The sequence below is a fragment of the Pteronotus mesoamericanus genome, unplaced genomic scaffold, assembly GCF_021234165.1.
Source record: "Pteronotus mesoamericanus isolate MK-2021 breed Mesoamerican mustached bat unplaced genomic scaffold, CSHL_Meso_final contig_25, whole genome shotgun sequence".
Lineage (NCBI taxonomy): Eukaryota > Metazoa > Chordata > Mammalia > Chiroptera > Mormoopidae > Pteronotus > Pteronotus mesoamericanus.
Window position 1 is genome coordinate 39276274 of NW_026555105.1, and position 24938 is coordinate 39301211.

A 24938-nucleotide genomic window follows, 5' to 3' on the forward strand; every position below is an offset into this window, starting at 1 on the left:
TGACCACCTCCATGAATATAATATGGTGGAAGTCACCACTCAGATTCCAAGATGAGGTTAGACAAGAACACGGAACTCTCTGGACTGGTTTTTTCCCTCAGGACACATATCTGGGGAATTCAGCCACCATGTTGTAAGGAAGCCCAAACCACATGGATAGGCCACATGTGGTTGTTCCAGCCAGCAACCCCAGCTAAGATCCCAGCCCATGGCCAATATCAGCTGCTAGACATATAATGTCAACTTTTTGTCATTTTTTGAATGCACAGCATATTTTCTGGGGGGAAGAAAAAGGTTTGAGATGGTTTATCTCCAGGTGATTCCAGCCCCTAACCTCCACTGAGTCTTCTGACATTACTTAACAAAAACAAACAGTCCCCCTCCTTGCCCTATCCAAATTACTGACCTTCAGAATATGTAAGCTTGTTTTGCACCACTGACTTTTAGAATATTGAACTTTGCCATGTACACATGCACACTTATTGCCCAAATTTTTGAGGGAAAATTAAGGATGCGCATTACACATGGGTATAATGATTACATACCATATGTATAATAATCCCCATCAATAATGAGCACAAAAACATGGACATGCATTATATGTGGGAGTGCATTATACACGGTAAAATACAATAACTTGTTACACAGCATCATGTAATCAAGCAACTCCTGCTAATTGGCTTTAAGTGCTCATCCTGCTTCTTTGTTTCAATTAAAAAAATTTTATCTGGAGACAGAAAAAGGCATGCTTATACTAGACATTGCTGTGATTGGTTGATTGATTGATTGATTATGTCAGTGCTTCACCTGTTACCACTGAAATAAGCATGTGTCTGTAACATACCTCAGGTTCCATGCCCTACAGGAGCCGATATTAGTCAACACCTGACAAACAGAGAGATTCCAAACAGCAGTAAGCAGCGATACACTGGTAAAATTCCTTGTAATCATTTTACTCTCAATGATGAAGAAGACTGCTTGAAGGCCCTGGCTTGGATAAGAAACAACTCCATCATCACAGAAGGTAAGGATATTGGTTACTGTGTATCTTCTCAGAGTAGTGCTTTATTTTTTGTAATAAATCTCATTCTTCATCTAGTTCCAGTATATAATTAGTGTCTAATTAATTCCAACCAAATAATTCATCTGTCATGCTTAATTTTCCAGATTAATTTACAACTTGCTGTCATTTTTGGATACCCAGCATGTTTGCTGGGGGAAAGAAAAAGGCTTGAGATAGTTTAATTATCTATAATTATTTTATTATACAAAATGAATATCCAAAGAGCAAAGCATGGCTAAAGTCATTAGCTAATTAAAGAATAATTTAATAAGCAAACATGCTTAGCAATTATATGGAAAATATGTCTCCTTTTGTGAAGCTGAAAAGATCTAGGAAGAAAAAGAAAGATCTGTGTCTGAAGGGCTCTTTTCTTCATTTCACAATCCATTGTTCTCTTTCTTGGTGTTGCTGCACAATTATTCCCACAAACACACATATTCAAGTTGCATGCCACTTTTTGAATCAAAATGAGAACATAAAACATTTGTAAAAATGCTTCTGCCACTCATAACTATTTGTTCAAGCTTCATCCTCTCTATTGCTTAGATTAAATTAAAATTATTTAACTAATAAAACAACCAGAACATGGCCTGGAAACTATTTGTCCTTAATTGAAACCTGGCAGCCAAGTTCTGGAGAAGAGAGTACAACCTGTTTATTTTACCTAAAGCACCAAGAGGGCCAATGACTCAGTTGGGTTATGTAACTACCCGTGATGAGGTGGGATTCTAACCCAGACCTCGAGTTTAGTTCAGGGATGTAAATATCACTAGATGCCTAGAATGTGGCGATCAATGAATGAAATTAAATATATAAATATATTAAAATGTATTTAAATATGTTATTGTATTAATTAATATAATTACTATATTATAATTAAATATAGTTTGCCTTGATTTTTGATGGAAGATTTAGGTATTAGTTGAATTTTGTCAAGTTACTGCATTTACTACATTGAAAAGTAACTAATTTATTACATTAAAAATAAGTATCAAATGAGATTTAATACATTGCTGGATTCTGTTTGCTAATACTTCAATGGCTCTTTGCACCTAAATTTTTACATGAGATTGGCCTGTAGTTTTCTCTTTTATGCTCTATTTGTCAAGTTTTTGCAATCAAATGTATACAAGTCCCACAAAGTGTTTTTTGGGAAACTTTCCATATTTTTCTGGGGTCTGAAACATTTCATGTAACCTAAAAGTTGAACAGAAATCACTCATAAAACCAACTAGGCCTGGAACTTTTGGGAAGAGTTAGAATATATAGATACATACTGGGAGCAGATTTAAAATTTGTCAGAGTATTTTCATATTTGCATCAGAACTTGGTATTATTTACAGTTTTGCATCTGTATATGTTTACACCTATTTCAACATTCATTTTTTTAAATCTGCATTTGAGGACATGCTTCTATTGATTTGAGAGAGAGAGAAAGGGAGTGAGAGAGAAACATCAATGTGAGTGAGAAGCATCTACCTGTTACCTCTCATGCACCCCACAATTAGGATCGAACCTATAACCCAGGCACAAGCTCTGACCAGGAATTGAACCCACAAACCCTTGGTGCATGGAACAATGCTCCAACCCACCAAGCCACGTGGCCAGGGCAACAGTTTAGTCATTCTTTAGTTATTGTCCCATGATCTACATAGACTTAGGGAATTCTCTAATCTGAAATCAGCAGACTTTTATTAGAAGGGCCAGATCGTAAATATTTTAGACTTTGCAGGCCATATGTTCTCTGTCTCAATAACTCAATTCTTCCACTGTAGCAAGAAAGCAGCCAAGACAATATGTCAACAAATGGGCATGGCTGTATTCCAATAAAACCTTATTTACAAAAAATAGGTGATGAGCCATAGTGTGAGGAAGTCGGCTGTTATCCACACAGTTTGTGACAAAGCATTATCATTTCATCAAGTCCAGATGTCAAGATTCCTTGAAAACCTTAAATTCCCTGAGAACATGAAAGCATGCCTTAGAACTATGAGGTCTGTCCAGAAAAAGTCCAGTCATCGTTAATATAACGAGAATGGTTTGTGTGACATCAATGTAACTTGGCAGCCAAGAAGAGTAGACTGGAATGTGCATGTGTGAACAATGACGACTTCACTGCACTATAGTCAGTGGGGGTGGTAGACGCCTTTGAATGAGCATGTGTGCTGTGTGGACATCACATTCAATATGGCTGAGTGAGTAGAGCAATGAATACACATCAAATTTTGCATTAAGCTTGAACATTCCTCCATGGAAACTTATCTGGATGATTCAGAAGTCCACAGCTATGGGTAACTGGTGATTGACAGCTTCATCAGGACAACACACCTACTCATGGATCACATCTTATGGAGAATTTTTTTGCAAAACATCAAATCACCCAGGTGACTCAGCCCCGCTGCAGCCCAGTTTAGCAGCCTGCTGGCTTTTTCCAAAACTAGAATCACCTTAGAAAGGCAAGAGATTTCAGACTGTTAATGAGATTTAGGAAAATACGATGGGGCAGCTGATGGTGACTGGGAGAACTGTGTGAGGTCTCAAAGTGCCTACTTTGAAGGGGACAAAGGTGTCATTGTTCTATGTACAATGTTTCTTGTATCTTGTATCTTCTTCAATAAAATCTCTATTTTTTCATATTACATGGCTGGATAACTTCTGGACAGACTCATATGCTTAATCCTGTTATAATGCAGGGTTTTAAATTCAAACTATTGGCTATTTTGGGTGTTTGGAATAAGAAACACTTCAATAAGAGAAGGGGCTATGGAAGCGACAATGCAAGTTCTTAATGTTGAGTGTATATGGCAGAAAATTTAGAAATCTGAAAGCAAGAAGCACTATGCTTTCCTTCAAATGCCTTCTTTTTCGTGCTCTTGGTTCTCAGATGGACAAAGATCATCAGTGCTATTCTGGTGATTTGACTAATTGTCACATATGGTAATAGTCTGGTTCCTACTTAATGGGAAATTCTTTAAAAAGATTTAAGTATTTCTCCATTTGGCTACTGCATAAAACCCCTCTGGGTGCCTGCTTTTGTCCACCAAACAGCCCTGATAAGAAGGATGTAAACATTAGTTTTTTAGTCTTAAAGGTAGACTATTTTCTTCAGCTCTAGTGTTTTATGACATCTCAGAGCACCTCCCACGTAGGTACTCTTAATGCTTAGATGCTCGGCCCAGGGTCGGGGAGGCATCTGGGATACCTGAGCTGACCAAGTTGATTCAACTCTGTGCAGTGGCCCTTTTCACATCACTTCTTATGTAAGAAAAGTTAGGAAAAAAATATTAACTTGCTGCCTTAAGGGAGTTCTTTCTGTTTAGCTTTTCCATAATTAAAGTCATATTCATAATTGAATTTAATTAGTCCTATTCTGGATAATATCTTCATCATATGAGTTATTGTGAGATAAATAAGATACACCATATCCAACTCAGGACAGTGTCTTATACATAGTAAGAGTTCAATAATATGGACTATTACTAACATTACCATTACTGCTACTGCATATGACAGAATTGTTGCTACACACTAAAGTTTCCCCAGAATGAAAGTCTGAGCCTCTATTGTCCTGGTGATAGCACAGCTCAGGACACAGTCTCTACACAAAAGATGGGGATCTATGCACACCAAGTGCCAGTCGGGGTGTAGAGAGGCACTTGGTCTTAAAGAGAGCCCTAGAGACTGTGAAGTTTGGAGAAGCCTTCCAAAGAAAAGATTTGAGCTTAGCCTTAAAAAAGGGCAGAAGAAGCAAACTGAGAGAGAAGTGGGGGGATTTGATTTGTGTCCAAAAGAAAATGGCCCAACAACTTGGACTGGGCAGACCCTTGAAGGGCAACAGAGGGAGATGAAAGTGGAGAAACAAGTGGATAATCTCAGGGTCCAGCCAAGTACAGGTGTAACTGGCTACTTTTTAGGGGTTGAGGTACTAGTGAAGGGGGATAACCAGTGCACAAAACAGCACTTTTGGAAGATGAACCTTCCATTCGTAGCATCCATCCAGTAGAGAGAAAGCAATTTAATAAGAATGAGTTAAAGAAAACTACAGTAGCCAGTTGGAGGTGGTGAGGCTGTGCATGCAGGTGAGGGTTGGCATAGCCCCTTCTGCCTTATTTCCAAGTCAGCCATGAGGTGATGGTATTTGAAGCTAGAAACTGGAAGTCTAGTACATCATGACAAATAAAGAGCAGGCAGGGCTGCGTTCCTGTAGTCATTACCATCCCTTCACCTGTCCATTCCTGCTTCTTGTTCATGTCACCTTAATAACACCAGGAAGAATGTGGATATTTATCACAAGAGTTAGCTTTTACTTCCTCAGGGCTAATTTTCTCTTCTCAAGAATTCAGGGTGGGGTTGATGGGAGATTAATGAGGACAAGGCCCTTCCCTAAAGAGTTTGAGAAAAAAATCTCCTCTGTCTCATTGACTGTGATGAGATGCCACCCAGGAATCACATCCAGAATCCTGGAAAATGCCAGGCCTTATTTTGCTGTAGCACAGGGACTTGAGGGGAAAGGCTTGTTTGCTAAGGTCAGCGGAGAGATTGTTCTAGAAGTACAGGTGGATGCTGGGGAGCAGAAACAATGGATGGTCAATAGGAAGAGGTTGCTGTCCTCTGAATTTCTGTCTGTTTATTCTACACAGATAGCGTCCCAGAATATCCCCACTCTTCTCAGAGCCGCTGCTTTATCACTCCTTCCTCTGCTTCTGCAAGAGGAACAGTGGTTCTCTGATGGAATTAGTCCAATGTGAAGGAAATGGTTTTCTGAGCTCTAGAGTTGGATGGGTTTACAAATATAATTTATCCTAACCTAATAGCACTGCTCCACTATCCAGCAGAATAGCTGATGTCATGGGCTCAAATGCTGGTTTCAAGTGCAAACAAAACAAAACTTGGAGGGTTCCGCCCTGGGGTTGGGTGGCATAGAGGGGTATGGGGGGATTCAGATAAAACCCAGCAATCTAATGCATTATAACAGCTTATGGCATTAATTGAAATTAATTGAAATTCATCTGCTATTACCTCTGTATTGAAAATGAAAAGTCAAGTTTAAAAAAAACTGCCTTAATGACCCAAAAGACATGAATTATTTTCATCTTTAGGTAAATACAGTTTCCTGCCTTATTAAAAGCGTGTTTGTAGGAAAAGTTTAACATTTAAACTATAGTGCATGAATCACCAAACAAAGACTTTGTTATTTTATATCTAATAGAGTCTTCCTTTTTATTTGGTAGAGCAAAATGGGACAGGTCAGGTTTGGGTCATAGAAATCTTATGGTTTGACACAAAAAAATCAAAAGAGCATTCACTTGTCTATTTCTGGACATGATATGTTTTTTACAAGAGTGTTTATCTCATAGTTTATTAATATTCTATGACTATTTAAAATTACTTCATTTTCTAGTTATTTGCTGAAGTTAATTATACAGATAAAATACCAATTATACATGTATGTATTTTAAGAATGTATTACATATCCATCTGTAAATATAAGTCTAGAAGTGCAAGCACTGGTTCGGAAATCGGACTTGGCAGGTCTGAGTCCTGCTGAACCATCCATTGATACTTGCTGTGTGACCTGAAGGTGTTCACTTAAGCTCTCGGTGCTTTCTGGAGAACATAATAAAACTTATCTGACAGCCCTGTCCTGAGGATGAATGAGATTATACATAACCACCCTATGTCTCTTTTGAAATGGGAAAGGGCCTTTTATCTGGCCTTAAAAATATGTAACTATGAAGAAAAATTTATATTAATATCTGTGTGCATAAATCTCAAATTCATTTTTAAAGTCTTGAGATGTGATTCCATGGCCAGATTACTAGATCAGGAAGTCCTGCCCTTTTCTTCCTTCCAAATACTGGTTTTCTTCTCAGAAAACTCTCCACATTTAGAGTATTAATTAAGCATAATGATGAAAAGAGAGCAAAGCATATTCTCCAGGTGGTAAAAATTACAGCAGTCATTTTAAAAGAATCAAAATGCCTTTTTAGCAGCTACTGAAAATAATTTCATAAAAGGTTGTTCAATTACTTTTAGGACAAATCTGTGACTAAAGAAATTAACACTGAATTTTATTTTTTAACTTAATAGCAAGATTAATTTAGCATTTCATTTCTATAAAGCAGTGTTACCTTTGAATACTAGTGACTTTTTGAGCTCCTGAAACTATTATTTACCTCCTTTGGGAAACAGGATGATGAAACAGGCATCCCCCCCGCAATTAAGACAAATTGAAGAATCTCCTAAATCTGGGTGCACTATGATAGTGGAAGTGTTAAAGTGTGATTGCCTTATTTTGGTAGTCACAATCAAAGTTGCTAGCATGTATCAAAAAGCAAAAAAGTCACCTTTTCCTTTATGCCAGCATTTTAAATGTCAAGCTTTAGTGCTTTTTCAATCTAAGATATTGGTATAAATCATTACTTCTCTTTTTCCCCAGCTGGGCTGTTGACTCAAAGCCCTTCTTTTCTCTTGGAAGCATCCTTACACAATTCTTCTCAAAAGCTACTGCAGGTTAGCAGTGAGAGAAATGACCCAGTGCTCCTTCTTGCCAACTTTAATCTGAGGAGCTTTCACACAGTTGTCTTTTTATTGGCACCTTCCTTGCCCTCTGCTTCCCATTTCAGGTATGTAATCTTAGTGATGCATAACTTATTCCTTAAAAGGAGAAACAAAGATTGGCCTCCCATGAAAACTGCTATGGTTGTATTCCATTATCCTTTATGGAAAATTCGCCCACACTGTTCTTATCATCAGTTATTATTTGCCATTTCAAAGTGGGGCAGCCCACAATTTTACCTCCATCACCTAAAACTAGTCATTTCTCTTTTTTTTTATTTTTAAATTGATTTGAGAGAGAGAGAGAAACATCAATTAGTTGTTCCACTTATGCACTAATTGGTTGATTCTTGTATGTGTCCTGACCAGGAATTTAACCTGCAACCTTGGCATATTGGAATGATGCTCTAACCAACTGAGCTACCTAGACAGGGCCTAAAGCTGGTCATTGCTTATCTGTTAAATAAACTGAACTACATACAAGAGAGAGAGAGATTTTCTTAGCATAAAGCTCACATCCAGGGGAAATCCTCAGCTTTCCAACTCTTTTTCTTCCATATATGCATGAAACTTCAAAACTTCAAGACAGTATATATATGATGTCTCTATCTTAATTATATAAAGGAAGTTCCTGTAATACGTTACCACCTTCTAAATATTTGCAATGACCACATGAGCTATTAAGCATCTAAGTAGTGGAAACACATTGATTATATTAATCTTTAGATAACTGAAGTTGTCTGACTTATTAAAACTTTGCTGTAAATGCAAAGAATGTATGTAATGAGTCCCACATAACCTGCTTTAATTTTAACCATGTGGAGAATATGCTTTTCTGCCATTTCATCATTATGCTTAATACTCTTAAGGTGGAGGATTCTCCAAGAAAAAAACCATGACTTGAAAGAAGAAAAGCGAAGGTCCCACATAACCCTCTCTGTGCAGTCTTCAGGATGTTCTGCACCAGTGGAACCCCATTTACCCCATTTCATACACTCTAGCTGGGACAAGACTGTCAGACTAAATGTCTGCCCTAGACAGAGCCCTTTTCATTGTTATTCACACCACTCATTTCATCTACAGTCACCCCTGACTCCCCAACTCTCTTCTTTCACGTTTAAACTTTCTTCTGTTACCCAGCGATTGAAGAAAATATATTTCTCTGAGGTTCTCTCTGTTCATCTATCTCTCAATCCACTTTCTTTCTCTCTGTTTTCTTCCTTCCTATATTCCCTCCCTGATTTAGCCAAAAAATAACCCAACTGATACAACAAGATAGTTATATAACTGCTAACTTCCATATAAAATATTTTCATTTCCCTGGGTTTAAATCTCAATGATATTATTTGATACTGTTGCATTGTTGGTGCATACTATTTGGATTATGTAGGATTTTATGAGCTACAATGGAAACCAATAACCAGACCTAACACTGTGAAGGAGCACATGTTTCTATCTTATAAATATCAGGTATACAACCCATCCTGTGGTTGGATATTTCTTGTAGTGCCAACTTAACAGTAAATAACAAGTAGAAGCAAAAGTAAGGCCCAGTTAATCTATGATCAGCAATCTGATAAATCTCAAACATTTCATCTGTGCTTCAGTCAGGAAACAGCCTGTCACGCTCACTGTAGGCCAGGCATTGTGCAAGACTCCCGGGATAACATAGTGAGCAGGGAAAACTTGAAGTCATCTCACAGATACATTAATGAGAATAGACTGGTGAGTGCAGGGAAGGAAAAGCAGAGACCACCAAGGGCCTCTTGAGGCCTCAGCTGGCTGGAGGCTGGACCATAGGCTCAGCCACAAGGGCCGTGGTGAGTCCTTGACATGGGGGCTTCAGAAATGCTAGTTCTACCCCATCTGTACTAGTAATGTTATTCTGATAAATAGAAATAATCATATCTCTATGCCTAGGTTGATTTGTCCCAAAATGAAAAATGAAGAATCAAAATATTTGTCTACTAGATTTTGGTTATTCTGTGAATTATCTCCATGCTTATATTTTTCGTATTAACTTATGAAAAAATTATTTGTGTGCATCTGAGTTGAGCCAATGTTACTGTTATCAGCTCTAAATGTTATTGTTATTGACAGTGATGATGATAATAGTAATAATAATAATACCGGATTATGTATAAAAGTGCTTTGCTTTGTGCCTGATATATAGAAGTCATAAGATAAACTTGAATTTCAAAATTCTTTACAAAGTAAAAGAAAAAAATGACATAGAAAGAACTCATGACTGTACAAAGATAATGGAAATAATAATCCCCCACAGAATGGGGAAACTTAAAAGACAACATATCAGGGTAAGCTACTGTGAGACTGGGTGAGCTGCAGCAGCCCAGGGCAGGTCCTTCTGGCATTCCTGGGTTGGCCCATCCTAATTGGCTGAGCTTGCCCTACTCCAGTGATTATCCGACTTCTGGGTCTCTAGTCTCACTGACCGCCTTTTTCCTGAGAAGATGTTCCTGGCTGGTCTGACAGGGGGAATTGCCTCAGGCAAGAGCTCAGTGATCCAGGTGTTTCAGCAGCTGGAGTATGCAGCAATTTATGTTGATGTCATTGCCCATACATTGTACAGCCAGGTTACCCTGTCCACAAGCACAATGTGGAGCCCTTGGCACTGAGGTTTTTTTGGAGAATGGTGACATTAATTGCAAGTTCTTGGGGGACCTGATATTTAACCAGCCTTACCGGCAACATCTGCTCAACATCGTCACCCACCCTGAGTTCCACAAGAAAATGGTGAAGGAGATCAGTTATGATGAAAGGAGACCAGATTTGGCTGACTCTCAGCTCAGGCACTATCTGAAGCCCCAGCTGGGTTAGGTGTTCTTGAGATACTACCACCCCATGTTTTATCTGAATCCACAGTATAGCAGTCAACGAAATGCTGCTTTGTCTCTCTTACTAGACTGTAAGCCCTTTGAGGGCAAGACTGTGTTATTTATTTCTGTTCATGGTGCAGAGCCTGCATCACTGTTGGTGCTTAATAAAGTGTGTTGATCTGGGGGAAAAAAGGCAAGAAATCAAACTGGCAAAGAGTAATGGGTTGATTTTTTTACATCAAATCTTGTCATTATTTGAGGAGAGATATGACATGTTCTTATTTAGTAACAAATTATAATGAGATTCTACTATATTTTACAAGTAATGAGAAATATAACTAAGCATATAAAACATGTTTAAATGAAAAATTTTAGATGAGATCGTATCAATATTTAATATATGCCCATTGTGACTGTGATGGCTTGACCTATTGTTAAGTGAATATCCACACCCCTTCCCCTCCTACTTCAGGCAGAGTGTACTCCCTGCGTTCTTGACATGGGAAAGGTCATGTGAATTGCCTTGGTAAATAGAACATTAGAGGATGTAATGTAAGAGAGGCTTGAAAAGTGCTTTAGCAATTGCACTTGCCTGCCTGTGCTCCTGCATTTCTCCATAAACAGAACATGCCTCAGGTATCTGTTGGTCCACTGAGTATGAAAAACACATGGTGCAAACCTGATTCCAAACACAACCCAGAGCCAGGTCACCTGACATCAGCCAGCCCACAGATGTGTGAGCCAATCGTCAACAAACTTGTTTTTATTTGACATTAAGTTTTGAGGATAGTTTGTTACACAGCATTATCATGACAATAGCTGACTATTATGATAAAGTCTCATTTGGGGTTGGGGATTGTTTCAAATTAAACTTAAAGGTAGACAAAAGTATTTAGAAGTTAGAATATAAATACACATCAAATTTAAACATTAGAGGTTTTATAAAATGTATTACCTTTTGAATGGATAAACATCACTCTCTCCAGCTGCTTACACTCTGTTGGCAGATGGTGCAGCTTTCCATACCCTAGCAATATTGCATTGCCTGGACTTCCGTGTGTCCATAATGAAAAATCTCATCTTACAGTATATTTACTAAAAACTAGCATGAAGAAGACTAGAAAAATATTAAACTCCAAGTTGTGAGTTGCATAAGGCCTAAATGCTTAAATCTGTTTCACTGAAAATAAATGTTGTTTTGGCATGTATGTTTTAAAAGGGCAGAAGACCTCAAACCTTTGACAGTTTGAGGTTCAGGTTTTGGCTTTACTGGAAGGTTGACTCTTTGTTATGCCAGACACTGGGATTCATGTTCCACAGCAGGTGGGAGTCTCAATTATTTAAGCAAAATGTTGACTCTTTCAGCAAAGGAAAATGCAGCTCATCTATGAATGTTTGATTAGAAGAAGGAATAAAAGAGAGAATAGCCACAAAATTGGAGCCTCCTAGTGAAGACAGGAAGGAAGAGCCCTACCCCTGGCTTCAGGGCCCTCTTGGTATTCCATATTTGAACAAAGGAAGTATGGGAGAACTTTTTACATGCTGTTACCTTCAGAGAAGCAGTCTGAAAGTTACTCTAGTTCCTTTTTTCCAAAGCAAATAAAACAAGCCATTACACCTTTTTTCAATTTTGTATTGAAGTAGATTTCTGCATAATTTAGTCAACTAACTGAATAAATATATTTGCCATTTATTTTGCTTCATAAAATTCCTTTTCATATCATTTTGAAAACAGGAGAAAAAAAGAGTCAATGAACCTATCATTTTGTGGTAAACTATTACAGCTTGCCTGAAAAGTGAATCTACAGCAGTTTCTTTGTGAAACAGTAAAAATGACAATTCAATGTCAAAAATAGCATGTAAATAGCATATGATATATTTCACTCAATTAACAGTATCTTTGATCTTACAACTGATGAAATTAGAATAGCATACATCATTAACTTTCATAATATTTTTAAGAAATATAAACACTATAAACTGTTACCATCAAAATGTTGTTACACAGAAGAAATCTCCCAAGATTATAGTGATTTTATTTTTCCTTACCAAAAGAAAAATCTTTGGCCCCTTTTGCTATATCTTGACACAGTAAATTCTAGAAGTCAGAATTTAAATCTTTATAAAAATTATCTGTTGGCCCTGGCCAGTGTGGTTAAGTTGGTTGAATCATCATCCATAAACCAAAATATTGCTAGTTTGATTATTGGTTAGGGCACATACCTAGGTTGTGGGTTCTATCCTAGTTGGGGCACATATGGGAGGCAGCAACCTATCCATGTTTCCCTCTCATGGAAGTTTCTCTCCCTCTCTCCCTTCCCCTCTCTCTAAAATCAATAAGCATGTTGGGTGAGAGAAAAATAAGGAAAAAAAAAATTTCTGTTGAAAAGCAGAACGTTCTAGTCTTTAGTTCTCAAAAAAAGGAAAAATTTCCTTAAAATCTACAAGATTCAACATTTAAATATTAATATATCCATACCATAATGTACATGAATTGTTTTTACCATTGTCCTTTTCATATTAGGAAGAACTTGTATACATTGCAAACTTTAGTAATCTTTTCCTTAATAAGTGTGGCAAAGAGAGAAGAAAAACAGTGTAAAAGATTTTATTCTAGACAGTTTTATTTATCATAATTACAACTTTCAAATTATAGGAACATAAATGAATGTCCTACTTCTAAGTTAAAAGTACTTGACTACTTTGTGGGATGTTTTGTGCCAATTCTTTACTAAATTATCTTGGTCACCGTTGCTAGGTAACACCACTAGCTTCCAGCAACTGAAAAAGGAGAGGGTTACAGGGAGCATTTCACTATTATTAGCATTTGACTACAAAGGTTGTTCCTTTTTAAAAACTGTATAACTTAGCATTTCCCCCGTTTCTAGGGAATGTCATTGTCTATGGGGATACAATTGACACTTACACCACAGTGGAGACGCTCTTAAACCTTGGCATAAAGGGCTCCTGCATCCACCTCGTGCAACCCCCGCCCACCTCCACCATCACCTGCATCAACAACTACTCAGTGGAAAGTGCAGTGGAGGACGCACTTCGAGAGGCAGGGGTTACCATTTACCGGGAGGCACTCCTGGCTCAATGGAACGAGGGCCAAAACCCAGACCCTATTCACAGTGCCTGCTTCACCACGCCCACCAAGCCTTTCAAACTTCCATGCTCCGTAAGTAGGTCCTGTGAACCTCGCTTGCTGCTTGCAGACTTGGGGTCTGAAAGATGATGGGTGGTAAATTTATCCTCATGATCTAGGGTTTTGTGTCCTAATTGCTCAGTTTATGTATTACTGAGTAACAAGCCACTCCAAACTTGTTGGCACAATGCAAGAACCTTGTATTAGTATTATCTCTCATGGCACTGGGGTTGGACTGGGCTCAGCAGGGCAGTTCTCACCAGAGGTCTCTCCTGATTGAAGTCAGAACATGGGTGGGGCTGGAATTATCTAGAAAGTATGTTCAGCTGTATGTTTGCTTGCTGATGCTAGCTCAACTGCAGTTGAAATTTTGGTCAGAACACTTTTTAATGACCCCTTCATATTCCTGGGCTTCCATTTACCATGGTGACTTGGTTCTAAAGCAAGTGGGGAGGGGGGGAGAGAGAGTGAGAGCTGTATCACTTTTCCTGCCCTAGCCTCAGAAGCCAAGTGGCTTCACTACACCTGCATTTTACTAACTAGACGCAAGTCACTAAGGCTGGTCCCTAGTCAATGGAAGGGAACTAGACCTCGCATCTCCCCGGAAGGAATGTCAAAGATTTGAAGAGTGCCAACAATGAGAGGTTGCCATGTCCCAGGCACAATGCTGCCTGCCTGCAGTGCCTTCTGTCACTTCCACACAACAGCTCTGCAAAGGGAAGCATTCTGTTTTACAGATGAGAACATCGTGGCTCCAAGTAAGTGGTGTGTTGGGATACCACCCAGGTCAGCAAGCTAAGTCCATGCTGCTGTTAACTTTTTAAGATCATACATATACCAATAGTTAGTCTTTCTCCATGAAACAGAGGCTTAGAAGATATATAAAGAGAATATCCCATTTACTTTGGATGAAGGGAGTATACCAGCTCAACTTAAAACCTGTATCCTCAGAGTTGCCAGTTCAGGAGATTAGCAGAAGTCTGAAGGGAGAGAGGGAAAGGGCCAGCCAATCCAATGAAGAACCAAGAGACCCCACACAAAAGTGAAGCTGAGGTCAGTGTGAGTATTGGAGCAGCATAGGCCAAGAGTCTATGGCAGCAGTTATGGTAAAATATGCCAGCAATATCTAGCGGGCAAATTGGTGGGTATTGGGGAGGTAGATGGGAATTCATAGCAAGCCCTTGCCTAGGAGAAGGGGTTGGTTAGCCTAAGTCAGGCCTTCTCACCCAAGTGTCTTTAAGGGTAGATGGTGATGACTGTTATCCCCCACAGAGTCTAGACAGGGGCTCAGAGCAAACTATTATCACCAGAGATTTCTCTGAAATTTCTTATTTTATTCTGATAATTCATGGAAATTTTGCATTCTATTCTTTAGTATGTCCATGTATTCATATATTCCACTAATATTTATGTAATATTAGGTATTAAATTCTTCCCTAAGTGTGAGGGATATAGCAGTGAAAAAGACAGAAAAACTTTATCTTATTTTAATATAAAAGAGGCATCATCTGCACAGGTATGTCACAATACCTATTTACAATAAGAGAAGTCAAACTTTTCATCGAAATTTCCCTTCAGCCCCCCAAAATGGCAATCCTGGAGGATGTACCAGCTTTATCCTGGGAAACCTCTGGAGATGGGCACATACCCTGTTTGGGAAGCAGAGTCATAAGGAAACTTCCCCAAATATCCAACTGAATAAAGGTTCTCTAGAAGCTTCAGGGAAGAACTGGAATCATGGCAAAGACATCTTGCAAATACTCTCTACTGCTTTGATCCAAAAACACCTTCCTGCTTAAACTTCAACTTAAAGCAATCTGTCTTAGGCATTGGCCTGTATGCTGTCAGGTCAAGTCTTCTGCTCCTCCCTTTGCTCTTCACCGTAAGGAATGGCCTCTGCAGAAGACATTTCCCAGTCCTGGTTGCTCTCTGACATCCAGATGCTGGCAGGAGATTAGAAACAGGAAGAAAGGAAGAGTTAGGGTATTTAACCCTCCTGCGGTCTACAGTGGGCATCATCTCTGTCAGGACATTAGGAAACTTTGTGAGGATGAATATATTTATGATGTTGACTGTGGTGATGGTGTTATGGGTTGAATTATGTCCCCCTACAGAAATATATTGGAAGTGCTAACCCCCCTGTACCTGCAAATATGACCTTATTTGGAAATAGGTTCTTTGCACTTGTAATCAAGTAATGAGAAGGTCATACTGGGTTGGGATGGGCCCTAAATCTAATGACTGATCACTTCATATGGGGAGAGATATTGATGACACAGAGGAGACACATAAGGAAGAAGGCCATACATATGATGACAGAAACAGAGATTACAGTGATGGCAGTTACAAGTCACCAAAGGTGTATCAGTTACAGGGCAAGAATTGCCAGCAACCACCAGAAGCAAAGAGGCAGAGAAAGAATCTTTCCTAGATCCTTAGGAAGGAGCATGATCCTAACACTTTGATTTCAGACATCTGATCTTCAGAACAGTGAGAGAATCAATTTCTGTCTTGTTTTTTTTTTTTAATTTATTTACTTTTTAAATACATTTGTCTCTACCTCCTCCCCACCACTTTCCCTTGCCCCCTCCCTCCTTTCCTCCCTCAGCTCTTCCCCTTTGGTTTTGTCCATGAGTCCTTGCTATATGTTCCTTGACTTTCCCCTTCCCTTCCCTTCCCCTGCCCCCCCCCTTCCCTCTTGTCTCTGTTGATTTCTTTTCCTTTCAGTGTTGCTGGTCATATTTTCCTTGCATCTTTGCATTGTTGGTTAGGTTCCACTTATAGGTGAGATCATATGGTATTTGTCTTTCGCCCCCTGGCTTATTTCGCTTAGCATGATGCTCTCCAGTTCCATCCATGCTGTCGCGAAGTTTAGTAGTTCTTTTTTTCTTTCTCCTGTGTAGTATTCCATTGTGTATATGTACCATAATTTATTCCTTTTTTTAAAATTAATTTATTTACTTTTTAAAGACATTTGTCTCTGCCTTCCCCCCACCTCTTTGCCTTGCCCCCTCCCACCTTCCCACCCTCAGCTCTTCCCCTTTGGTTGTGTCCATGAGTCCTTGCTATATGTTCCTTGACTTTCCCCTTCCCTTCCCTTTCCCTGCCCCCCGCCTTCTCTCTTGTCTCTGTTGATTTCTTTTCCTTTCAGTGTTGCTGGTCATATTTTCCTTGCTTCTTTGCATTGTTGGTTAGGTTCCGCTTATAGGTGAGATCATATGGTATTTGTCTTTCGCCCCCTGGCTTATTTCGCTTAGCATGATGCTCTCCAGTTCCATCCATGCTGTCGCAAAGTTTAGTACTTCGTTTTTTCTTTCTACTGCGTAGTATTCCATTGTGCATATGTACCATAATTTTTTGATCCAGTCATCTACTGATGGACATTTAGGTTGCTTCCAACACTTGGCTATTGTAAATTGTGCTGCTATGAACATTGGGGTGCATAGGTTCTTTTCTATGGCGTTTTGGTGTTCTCAGGGTATAGTCCCAGCAGGGGAATCGCTGGATCAAAAGGCAGTTCCATTTTCAGCTTTCTGAGGAAATTCCACACTGCTTTCCATAGTGGCTGCATCAGTCTGCATTCCCACCAACAGTGGACTAGAGTTCCCTTTTCTCCACAGCCTCGCCAGCACCTGTTGTTTGTGGATCTGTTTATGATGGCCATTCTGACCGGTGTGAGGTGGTACCTCATGGTGGTTTTGATCTGCATTTCTCTGATGGCTAGTGATGCGGAGCATCGTTTCAAATGCCTCTGGGCCCTCTGTATCTCCTCCTTAGAAAAGCATCTGCCCAGGTCCTTTGCCCATTTTTTGATTGGATCGTTTGTCTTCTTGGAGTAAAGTCGAGTGAGTTCTTTATATATCTTGGAGATCAAACCTCTATCTGATGTATCATTAGCAAATATATTTTCCCAAACGGTTGGCTCCCTTTTCATTTTGCTGATGTTTTCTTTAGCCGTGCAGAAGCTTCTTATTTTGCTGAGGTCCCACTTGTTTATTCTTTCCTTTATGTCCCTTGCTTTAGGAGACATATCAGTGAAAAAATTGCTGCATGGGATATCTGAGAGTTTCCTGCCAATGTTCTCCTCTAGGACTTTGATGGTGTGGCGACTTATATTTAAGTCTTTTATCCATCTTGAGTTTATTTTTGTGTATGGTGTCAGCTGATGATCCAATTTCAATTTTTTGCATGTAGCCATCAGCTCTCCCAACACCATTTGTTGAAGAGGCTGTTATTGCCCCATTTTATGCTTCTGCCCCCTTTGTCGAATATTAGATGTCCATAGAGACCTGGGCTTATTTCTGGGCTTTCTATTCTGTTCCACTGGTCTATGGGTCTGTTCTTGTGCCAGTACCAGATTGTTTTGAGTATAGTGGCTTTGTAGTAGAGTTTGATGTCCGGTATTGTGATCCCTCCTACTTTGTGTTTCTTTCTCAAAATTGCTGCGGCTATTCGGGGTCTTTTATGGTTCCATATAAATTTTTGAAATGTCTGTTCTATTTCTGTGAAATACGTCATTGGTATCTTAATAGGGATTGCGTTGAATCTATAAATTGCTTTTGGTAGTATGGACATTTTAAGGATATTAATTCTTCCAATCCATGTGCACGGTATATGCTTCCATTTATTTGTGTCTTCCTTAATTTCTTTTTTCAATTTTCTGCATACTTAATTTCAGTTTCCTGCATATAGGTCCTTTGTGTCTTTGGTTAAATTTATCCCTAGGTACTTTATCTTTTTTCGTGCTATATCGAATGGTATTTTTTTTCTGATTTCTTCTTCTTTTATTGCATTGCTGGTGTACAAAAATGCCTTTGATTTCTGAATGTTGACTTTGTATCCTGCTGTTTTGCCAAATTCACTTATTAGGTTGAGGAGTTTTTTGGTAGAGTCTACAGGGTTCTCTATGTACACTATCATGTCATCTGCAAACAATGATAGTTTTACTTCCTCCTTTCCTATTTGGATGCCTTTTATCAGTTTCTCTTGTCTGACTGCTGTGGCTAGGACTTCCAATACGATGTTGAAAAGAAGTGGTGAGAGTGGGCATCCTTGTCGTGTTCCCGATCTTAGTGGGAAAGCTTTCAGTTTTTGCCCGTAGAGTATGATATTGGCTGTAGGTTTTTCATATATGGCCTTTATTACGTTGAGGAATGCCCCATTTATTCCCATTTTGCTGAGTGTTTTGATCATAAATGGGTGCTGTACCTTATCAACTGCTTTTTCTGCATCTATCGAGATGATCATGTGGTTTTTGTCTTTTCTTTTATTTATGTGATGTATCACGTTTACCTATTTGCGTATATTGAACGATCCCTGCATCCCTGGGATGAATCCCACTTGATCATGGTGGATAATCTTTTTAATGTATTCCTGGATGCGGTTTGCCAATATTTTGTGGAGCATTCTAGCATCTATGTTCATCAGCAAAATTGGCCGTAGTTTTATTTCTTGGTAGGGTCTTTATCTGGTTTTGGGATCAGGGTGATGCTGTCCTCATAGAAAGAGTCTGGCAGTCATCCCTCCTCTTGGATTTTTTGGAATAGTCTGAGAAGGACAGGGGTTAGCTCTTCCTTAAATGTTTTGTAAAATTCTCCTGGGAAACCGTCAGGCCCTGGGCTTTTGTGTGCCGGGAGTTTCTTGATTATTGCTTCAATTTCCCCAGCTGTTATCGGTCTGTTCAAGCTTTCTGTTTTTTCCTCCTTCAGTGTTGGAAGATGATACTTTTCTAAAATCTTGTCCATTTCATCAAGGTTTTCAAATTTCTTGGCATATAATTGTTCATAGTAGTTTCTGACAATCCTTTATATTTCTGTGGTATGAGTTGTTATTTCTCCTCTTTCATTTCTGATATTATTAATTTGGGTCCTGTCCCTTTTTTTCTTGATGAGTCTGCTTAAAGGCTTGTCAATTTTATTTATCTTTTCAAAGAACCAGCTTCTGGATTGGTTGATCCTCTGAATTGTTCTTTTTGTCTCTATGTCATTCAGTTCTGCTCTAATCTTGACTATTTCCTTCCTTCTGCTTGCTCTGGGATTTATTTGTTGTTGTTTCTCCAGTTCTTGAAGTTGTAGTGTTAGGTCTTTTATTTGAAATGTTTCTATTTTTTTTAGGTAAGCCTGTATTGCTATGAACTTCCCTCTCAGGACCGCCTTTGCTGTGTGTGTTGTGGACAGTTGTCTGTTCGTTTTCATTTGTTTCCAGAAATTATTTGATTTCTTCTCTTATCTCATTATTGACCCATTCATTGTTTAATAGTGTACTGTTCAGTCTCCATGAGTCTGCAAGTTTTTGAAGTTTCTCTTTGAGGTTGATTTCGAGTTTCAAGGCCTTGTGGTCTGAGAAAAAGGTTGGTATTATTTCAATTTTCCTGAATTTGCTGAGGGTTGCTTTGTGTCTATCATGTGGTCTATCTTTGAAAAACTGCCATGAGCATTTGAAAAGAATGTATATTTTTCTTCTTTGGGATGTAAAGTTCTATATATGTCAGTTAAGTCTCTTTGATTCAGTGTGTCATTCAGCGCCACGATATGTTTATTAATGTTTTGTTTGGAAGACCTGTCGATTTTTGACAGTGGGGTGTTGAAATCCCCTACTATCAGTGTGTTGCTGTCTGTATCTTTTTTGAAGTCATCCAACAATTTCCTTATAAACTTGGGGGCTCCTCTATTGGGAGCATATAAGTTTACAATGTTGATGTCTTCTTGATAGATTCTTCCCTTAAGTATGATAAAGTACCCCTCTGGGTCTCTCTTTATGGTCTTTGTTTTGAAATCTACTTTGTCTGATACAAGTATGGCAACGCCAGCCTTTTTCTCATGCCCATTTGCTTGGCATATTATTTTCCATTCCTTTACTTTCAATCTGTGGAGGTCTCTTGCTCTGAGGTGGGTCTCTTGTAGGCAGCATATGTGTGGATCATGTTTTTTTATCCATTCAGGTACCCTGTGTCTTTTGATTGGGGCATTTAGTCCATTCACATTGAGAGATATTACTGATAGAAACTTACTCATCTTTTCTCTTTGTACCTGTGTTCCTCTCTGTCTCATTCTTTTCCTTCGTCTGCTTCAACCAGTCCCCTTAGCATATCTTGGAGTGCTGGTTTGGTAGAGATGTATTCTTTTAGACTTCTTTTGTCTGGGAAAGTCCGTATTTCTCCTTCTATTTTAATGGAGAGCCTAGCTGGGTAGAGCAGCCTTGGCTGTAGGCCCTTGCTTTTCATGGCTTGGAATACTTGTTGCCATTCCCTTCTGGCTTGTAGTGTTTCTGTTGAGAAGTCAGCTCCTAGGCATATCGGGGTCCCCTTGTATGTTACTTTCTCCTTCTCCCTTGCTGCCTTGAGGATTCTCTCTTTGTCTTTGACATTTGCCATTTTAATGATGATGTGTCTTGGAGTGGGCCTCCTTGGGTCCCTCTTGAGTGGGGTCCTCTGTGCCCCCTGGATCCATGAGAGCCTTTCTCTCCTCAAATTAGGGAAATTTTCCATCATTACTTTTTCGAGGAGGTTCTCTATTCCTTGCTCCTCTTCTTCTCCTTCTGGTATCCCTATTATACGGATATTATTGCGTTTCAGGTTGTCCTGCATTTCCCTAAATGCCTCTTCATTCTTTTTGAGCCATTTTTCCATTTCTTGTTCTTTCTGGGAGCTTTTTTCTACCTTGTCCTCCATCTCACTGATTCGATCCTCGGCTTCATCCAGCCTGCTTTGGATTCCTTCTACTGTGTTCTACAATTCAGAAATGGTATTCTTCATATCCTCTTGTGTCTTCTTGATAGTTTCTATGTCCTTTTCCAGGCTGATATAGTTTGCTGTAAGATCCTGATATTTTCTCTGCAGGTTCTCATTGTTATCTTTGAGCTGGCTGAGCTCATTGAGCTTCCTTAGAACCATTGTTTTAAATTCCATATCTGATAGTTCCCTTGCCTCTATTTCATTGAGCTCTCTCTGTGGGGAGTCCCCTTTTCCACTCATTTGAGGGGAACTTCTTTTTCTTCCCATTTTTGTGAGAGTCTGTTGAGTATTTTTGTCCTTTACTTTTCTTTCTGGGCTTGCCTCTGATGATGTCAGTTGTTCACCCTATAGGGCCTTGGGTTGTTTGTTTGAGCCTTTCAGGAGTCTAATGCCTGTGTCTGACTCCTGCTTGGAGCAGCTCTGTGACCCCTTTGGTCAGGGCTGGGCTATTTTTTGGGATCTTTCTACGCTCTCATGCGGGCTCCTTGAGCACGTTCCCAGCGCAGCAGGGTCCCCCACCTGCCTGGGCTCGCATGTGCTTGCCCCAGACCAGGGGGCTTATTCGTGACCTCGCGTACTCATCTGGCCCCCCTTGGCACGCGAGCTTCGTGGCACTGGTCAGTTTAGGGTCTTCTATTGTGTATTTTCCCCGCTTTTGGCTCTTTGGGTGCGTTGCTTGCCCTCGCCAAATGGGGACTACGGAAATGAGAGGAAATCAGCTCTAGGACTCTCCGTTTAATCCTGTTTCTGGTCTCTCCTCCAGGGACTCTGGGCTGCTCTACTAATTTTGTGGGTCGCTCTGCGATCGCGGTGGGCAAGTCAATTTGCGCCTGCCCTTGCTGCTCTGCGCACTCCCTCGCAGGCCGTATGGGTGCCAGTCTGTGTGAGGCCTTGCCGGCTAGTGCAAGCATTCACCAGCCCGCGTGGATCACACAGACGCTCGCCAACCCTCACCAGTCACTCGGCGCAAGTGTGCGCGCCTGCTCTGGGTGTTTTGGGGGTGTCTATGTGTGCTTTTCGGCTTTTGGCTCTTTGGGGGTGTGGCCTCTTCCCACGCAATGGAGACTATGGCAAGGAGAAGGAGTCGGGACTCCCCAGTTCTTCCTCCCGTTCTTTCCCCAATGCCTCTGTTTCTAGTCTCCTCTCAGGGGCCTCTGGGCAGTTCTGTGACCTCTTCGGCCAAGGATCCACCTCCTCTGCAGACTGCGTTTCAATCGCAGGCAGTCTGGTTCCTGCGCGCCCACTTCTGCCTCTTTGGGGTCACACCTTTCCAGTCCACAATGGAGACTACCGAACGGGGAGGGAGTCGGGACTCCCTAGTTCCTCTTCCCGTTCTTTCCCCAACGCCTCCATCTCCAGTCTCTCCTCAAGGCTCTCCCATCCAGTCTGCACGCAGCCCCGCAGCTCACACGCGTACAAGCTGTGTGCAGAGCGCACAAAAGGCAGGTTAATTGATTCCCTTATGCCTGAGCAAGATGGTAGCTGCAGAGTGGGAAGTGCGTTATCACCCGGGCTCCACCGGCTGCCGTGTCAGTTCTCTTCACAAAGTTTTCCTCACCATTCTTTTCCCAGGCACCAGCCCACCCTGCTGCCGCCTCTACCCAGCGATCAAGGAGGGTGGCTGCCGCTGCAACTTTTGCGTTTGCCCTTTAAATGTCTTTTTGCATCCCCAGCCACCTGTCTCTGGCAGAGAGCGCCCCTAAGCTTTTTGGGGTTACGTTTTGTCTGTATTTTCTTGGCTTTAGCTGCTGTAGTTTAGGAGTTCCTGTTTATGATTCAGACCCTGTTCTTCTCCGGGGGAGCTAACTGGCCGTTTCAATGTTCCTCTGGTGCCAGTGCCTGTGGGCACCCAGCCCACCCTCTCGAGCCTCCACCGCAATTCTCACCCGTTGGGATGTGTGAGAGTAGAATCCACTGTCCGCAGCACCAAGGCTCCTCTCCCACTATCGCTCCACTGCTTTCCAGGTGATTACTCCATTATTTAGTTGCAATTCCAGTTTGGTTTTGGGAGGAGGTCAGCGTGACTCCCATTCACTCCTCCGCCATATTCTCTCCTCTGTTGTTTTAAGTCATCCAGTTCGCCATATGTAATTATAGTGGGCCTAGGCAACTAAAACAGATGATGTGTATCACTCTCAGTCTTTTGGCTAAGATCAAGTGTAGTGTCTCTTCTTATCAGTTTTTTCTCTTTTTTTTTAAATTTTTTTTATTTTTGTTCAGTTACAGTTGTCTCCATTTTTTCCCCCATTGAGATGGTATCACAAATATATGCCCCTGATGAAACTACAATTTTTATAACTGGAATTATACATTATGTACTATATTACATTTGGATTCTTTCACTAAACATAGTAATATTGAGATTCATTTAAAACATTCCATGTATCAACAATTCACTCCTTTTTAGCTGAGTAGTATTCCATCGTATGGATATACCACAATTTGTTCATTCATTTGCTATGCACATTCTTGTACACATCTTTGTGTAAACATATTGTTCATTTCTATAAAGAATGAGTAGTTCATATGGTAGGTGAATATTTATCTTTAAAGTAGCTGCCATATTGCTTTCCAAAGTGGTTGTATCATTTCATGTTTCCACCAGCAAGTTATGAGAGTTCAGTTGCTTTATATTCTTGTCAGTGGTTGGTATTGTCAGCCTTTCTATATTAGTCATTCTAATAGGTATAACATCATGTATCATTGTGTTTTTAATTTGTGATTTTCTGAAGATTAATAATGTTGGGCTTCTTTTCATGTGCTTATTGGTCATTGGTATATCTTCCTTCATACACTACCTGAGCTATTATAAATGGGCTTTTAAAATTTTGTTTCCCACCTGAATCATTGCTATAGTATGTAAAATGCAATTATTCCATATGTAAACATCGTAACCAGAGATATTGCTAAATTCAGTTATTAGTTCTAGTAGTCATTTTCTAGATATGTAAACAATACCACCTGCAAATGGGGACAGTCTGTCCAATATTTATGTTTTTTATTTTATTACTCATTTTATTCTACTGGCTAGGACCTCCAGTGCAATGTTGAATAAAAGTGGTGTAAGTGGACATCCTTGTCTTATTCCATATCTCAAAATAAAACATTCATGATTTTACCATTAAATATAAAGTTAACTGTGAAGTTTTATTTGGTGACTTTTATTAAACTGAGAAAGTAACCTTTTGTTCCTAGTTTACTCATAAGATTTACCAGGAAAGACTGTTGAATTTTGTCAAATGAATTTTCTGTATTTATTGAAAATCATATTTTTATTTCTTAATGCTACTGATAGGGTGAATTATATTGATTTTCAAAATATTCAGTCAACCTTACATTTCTGGATGAACCCTAGTAAGTCATTATGTATTAATCCTTCTATATACTGTTGAATTGGATTTGCTAATATGTTTTAAGAACTTTCAAAACTATCTTCCAACCATATTCATGAGAGATATTGATCTATAATTTTCCTGTTTTTGTAATATCCTTGTGAGTATTTGGTACTTGGACTATGCTGGGCTCATAAAATAGGCAAAATTGCCTCCTCCTCTATTTTCTGAAAAAGTTTCTGTAATATTGGTACCATTTCTTCCTTGA

At 39.7% G+C, this 24938-nt stretch overlaps 1 protein-coding gene across 1 annotated transcript in view; it reads left to right on the forward strand.

Moving 5' to 3' along the window:
* Positions 1–24938, forward strand: part of CFAP61 (cilia and flagella associated protein 61) — a 428437-nt gene that overhangs the window by 289922 nt on the left and 113577 nt on the right. Inside the window, exons 20-21 of the mRNA XM_054574135.1 lie at positions 850–1024; positions 13347–13639. Coding sequence (XP_054430110.1) covers positions 850–1024; positions 13347–13639 — 468 coding nt within the window. The remainder of the gene's footprint in view (positions 1–849; positions 1025–13346; positions 13640–24938) is intronic.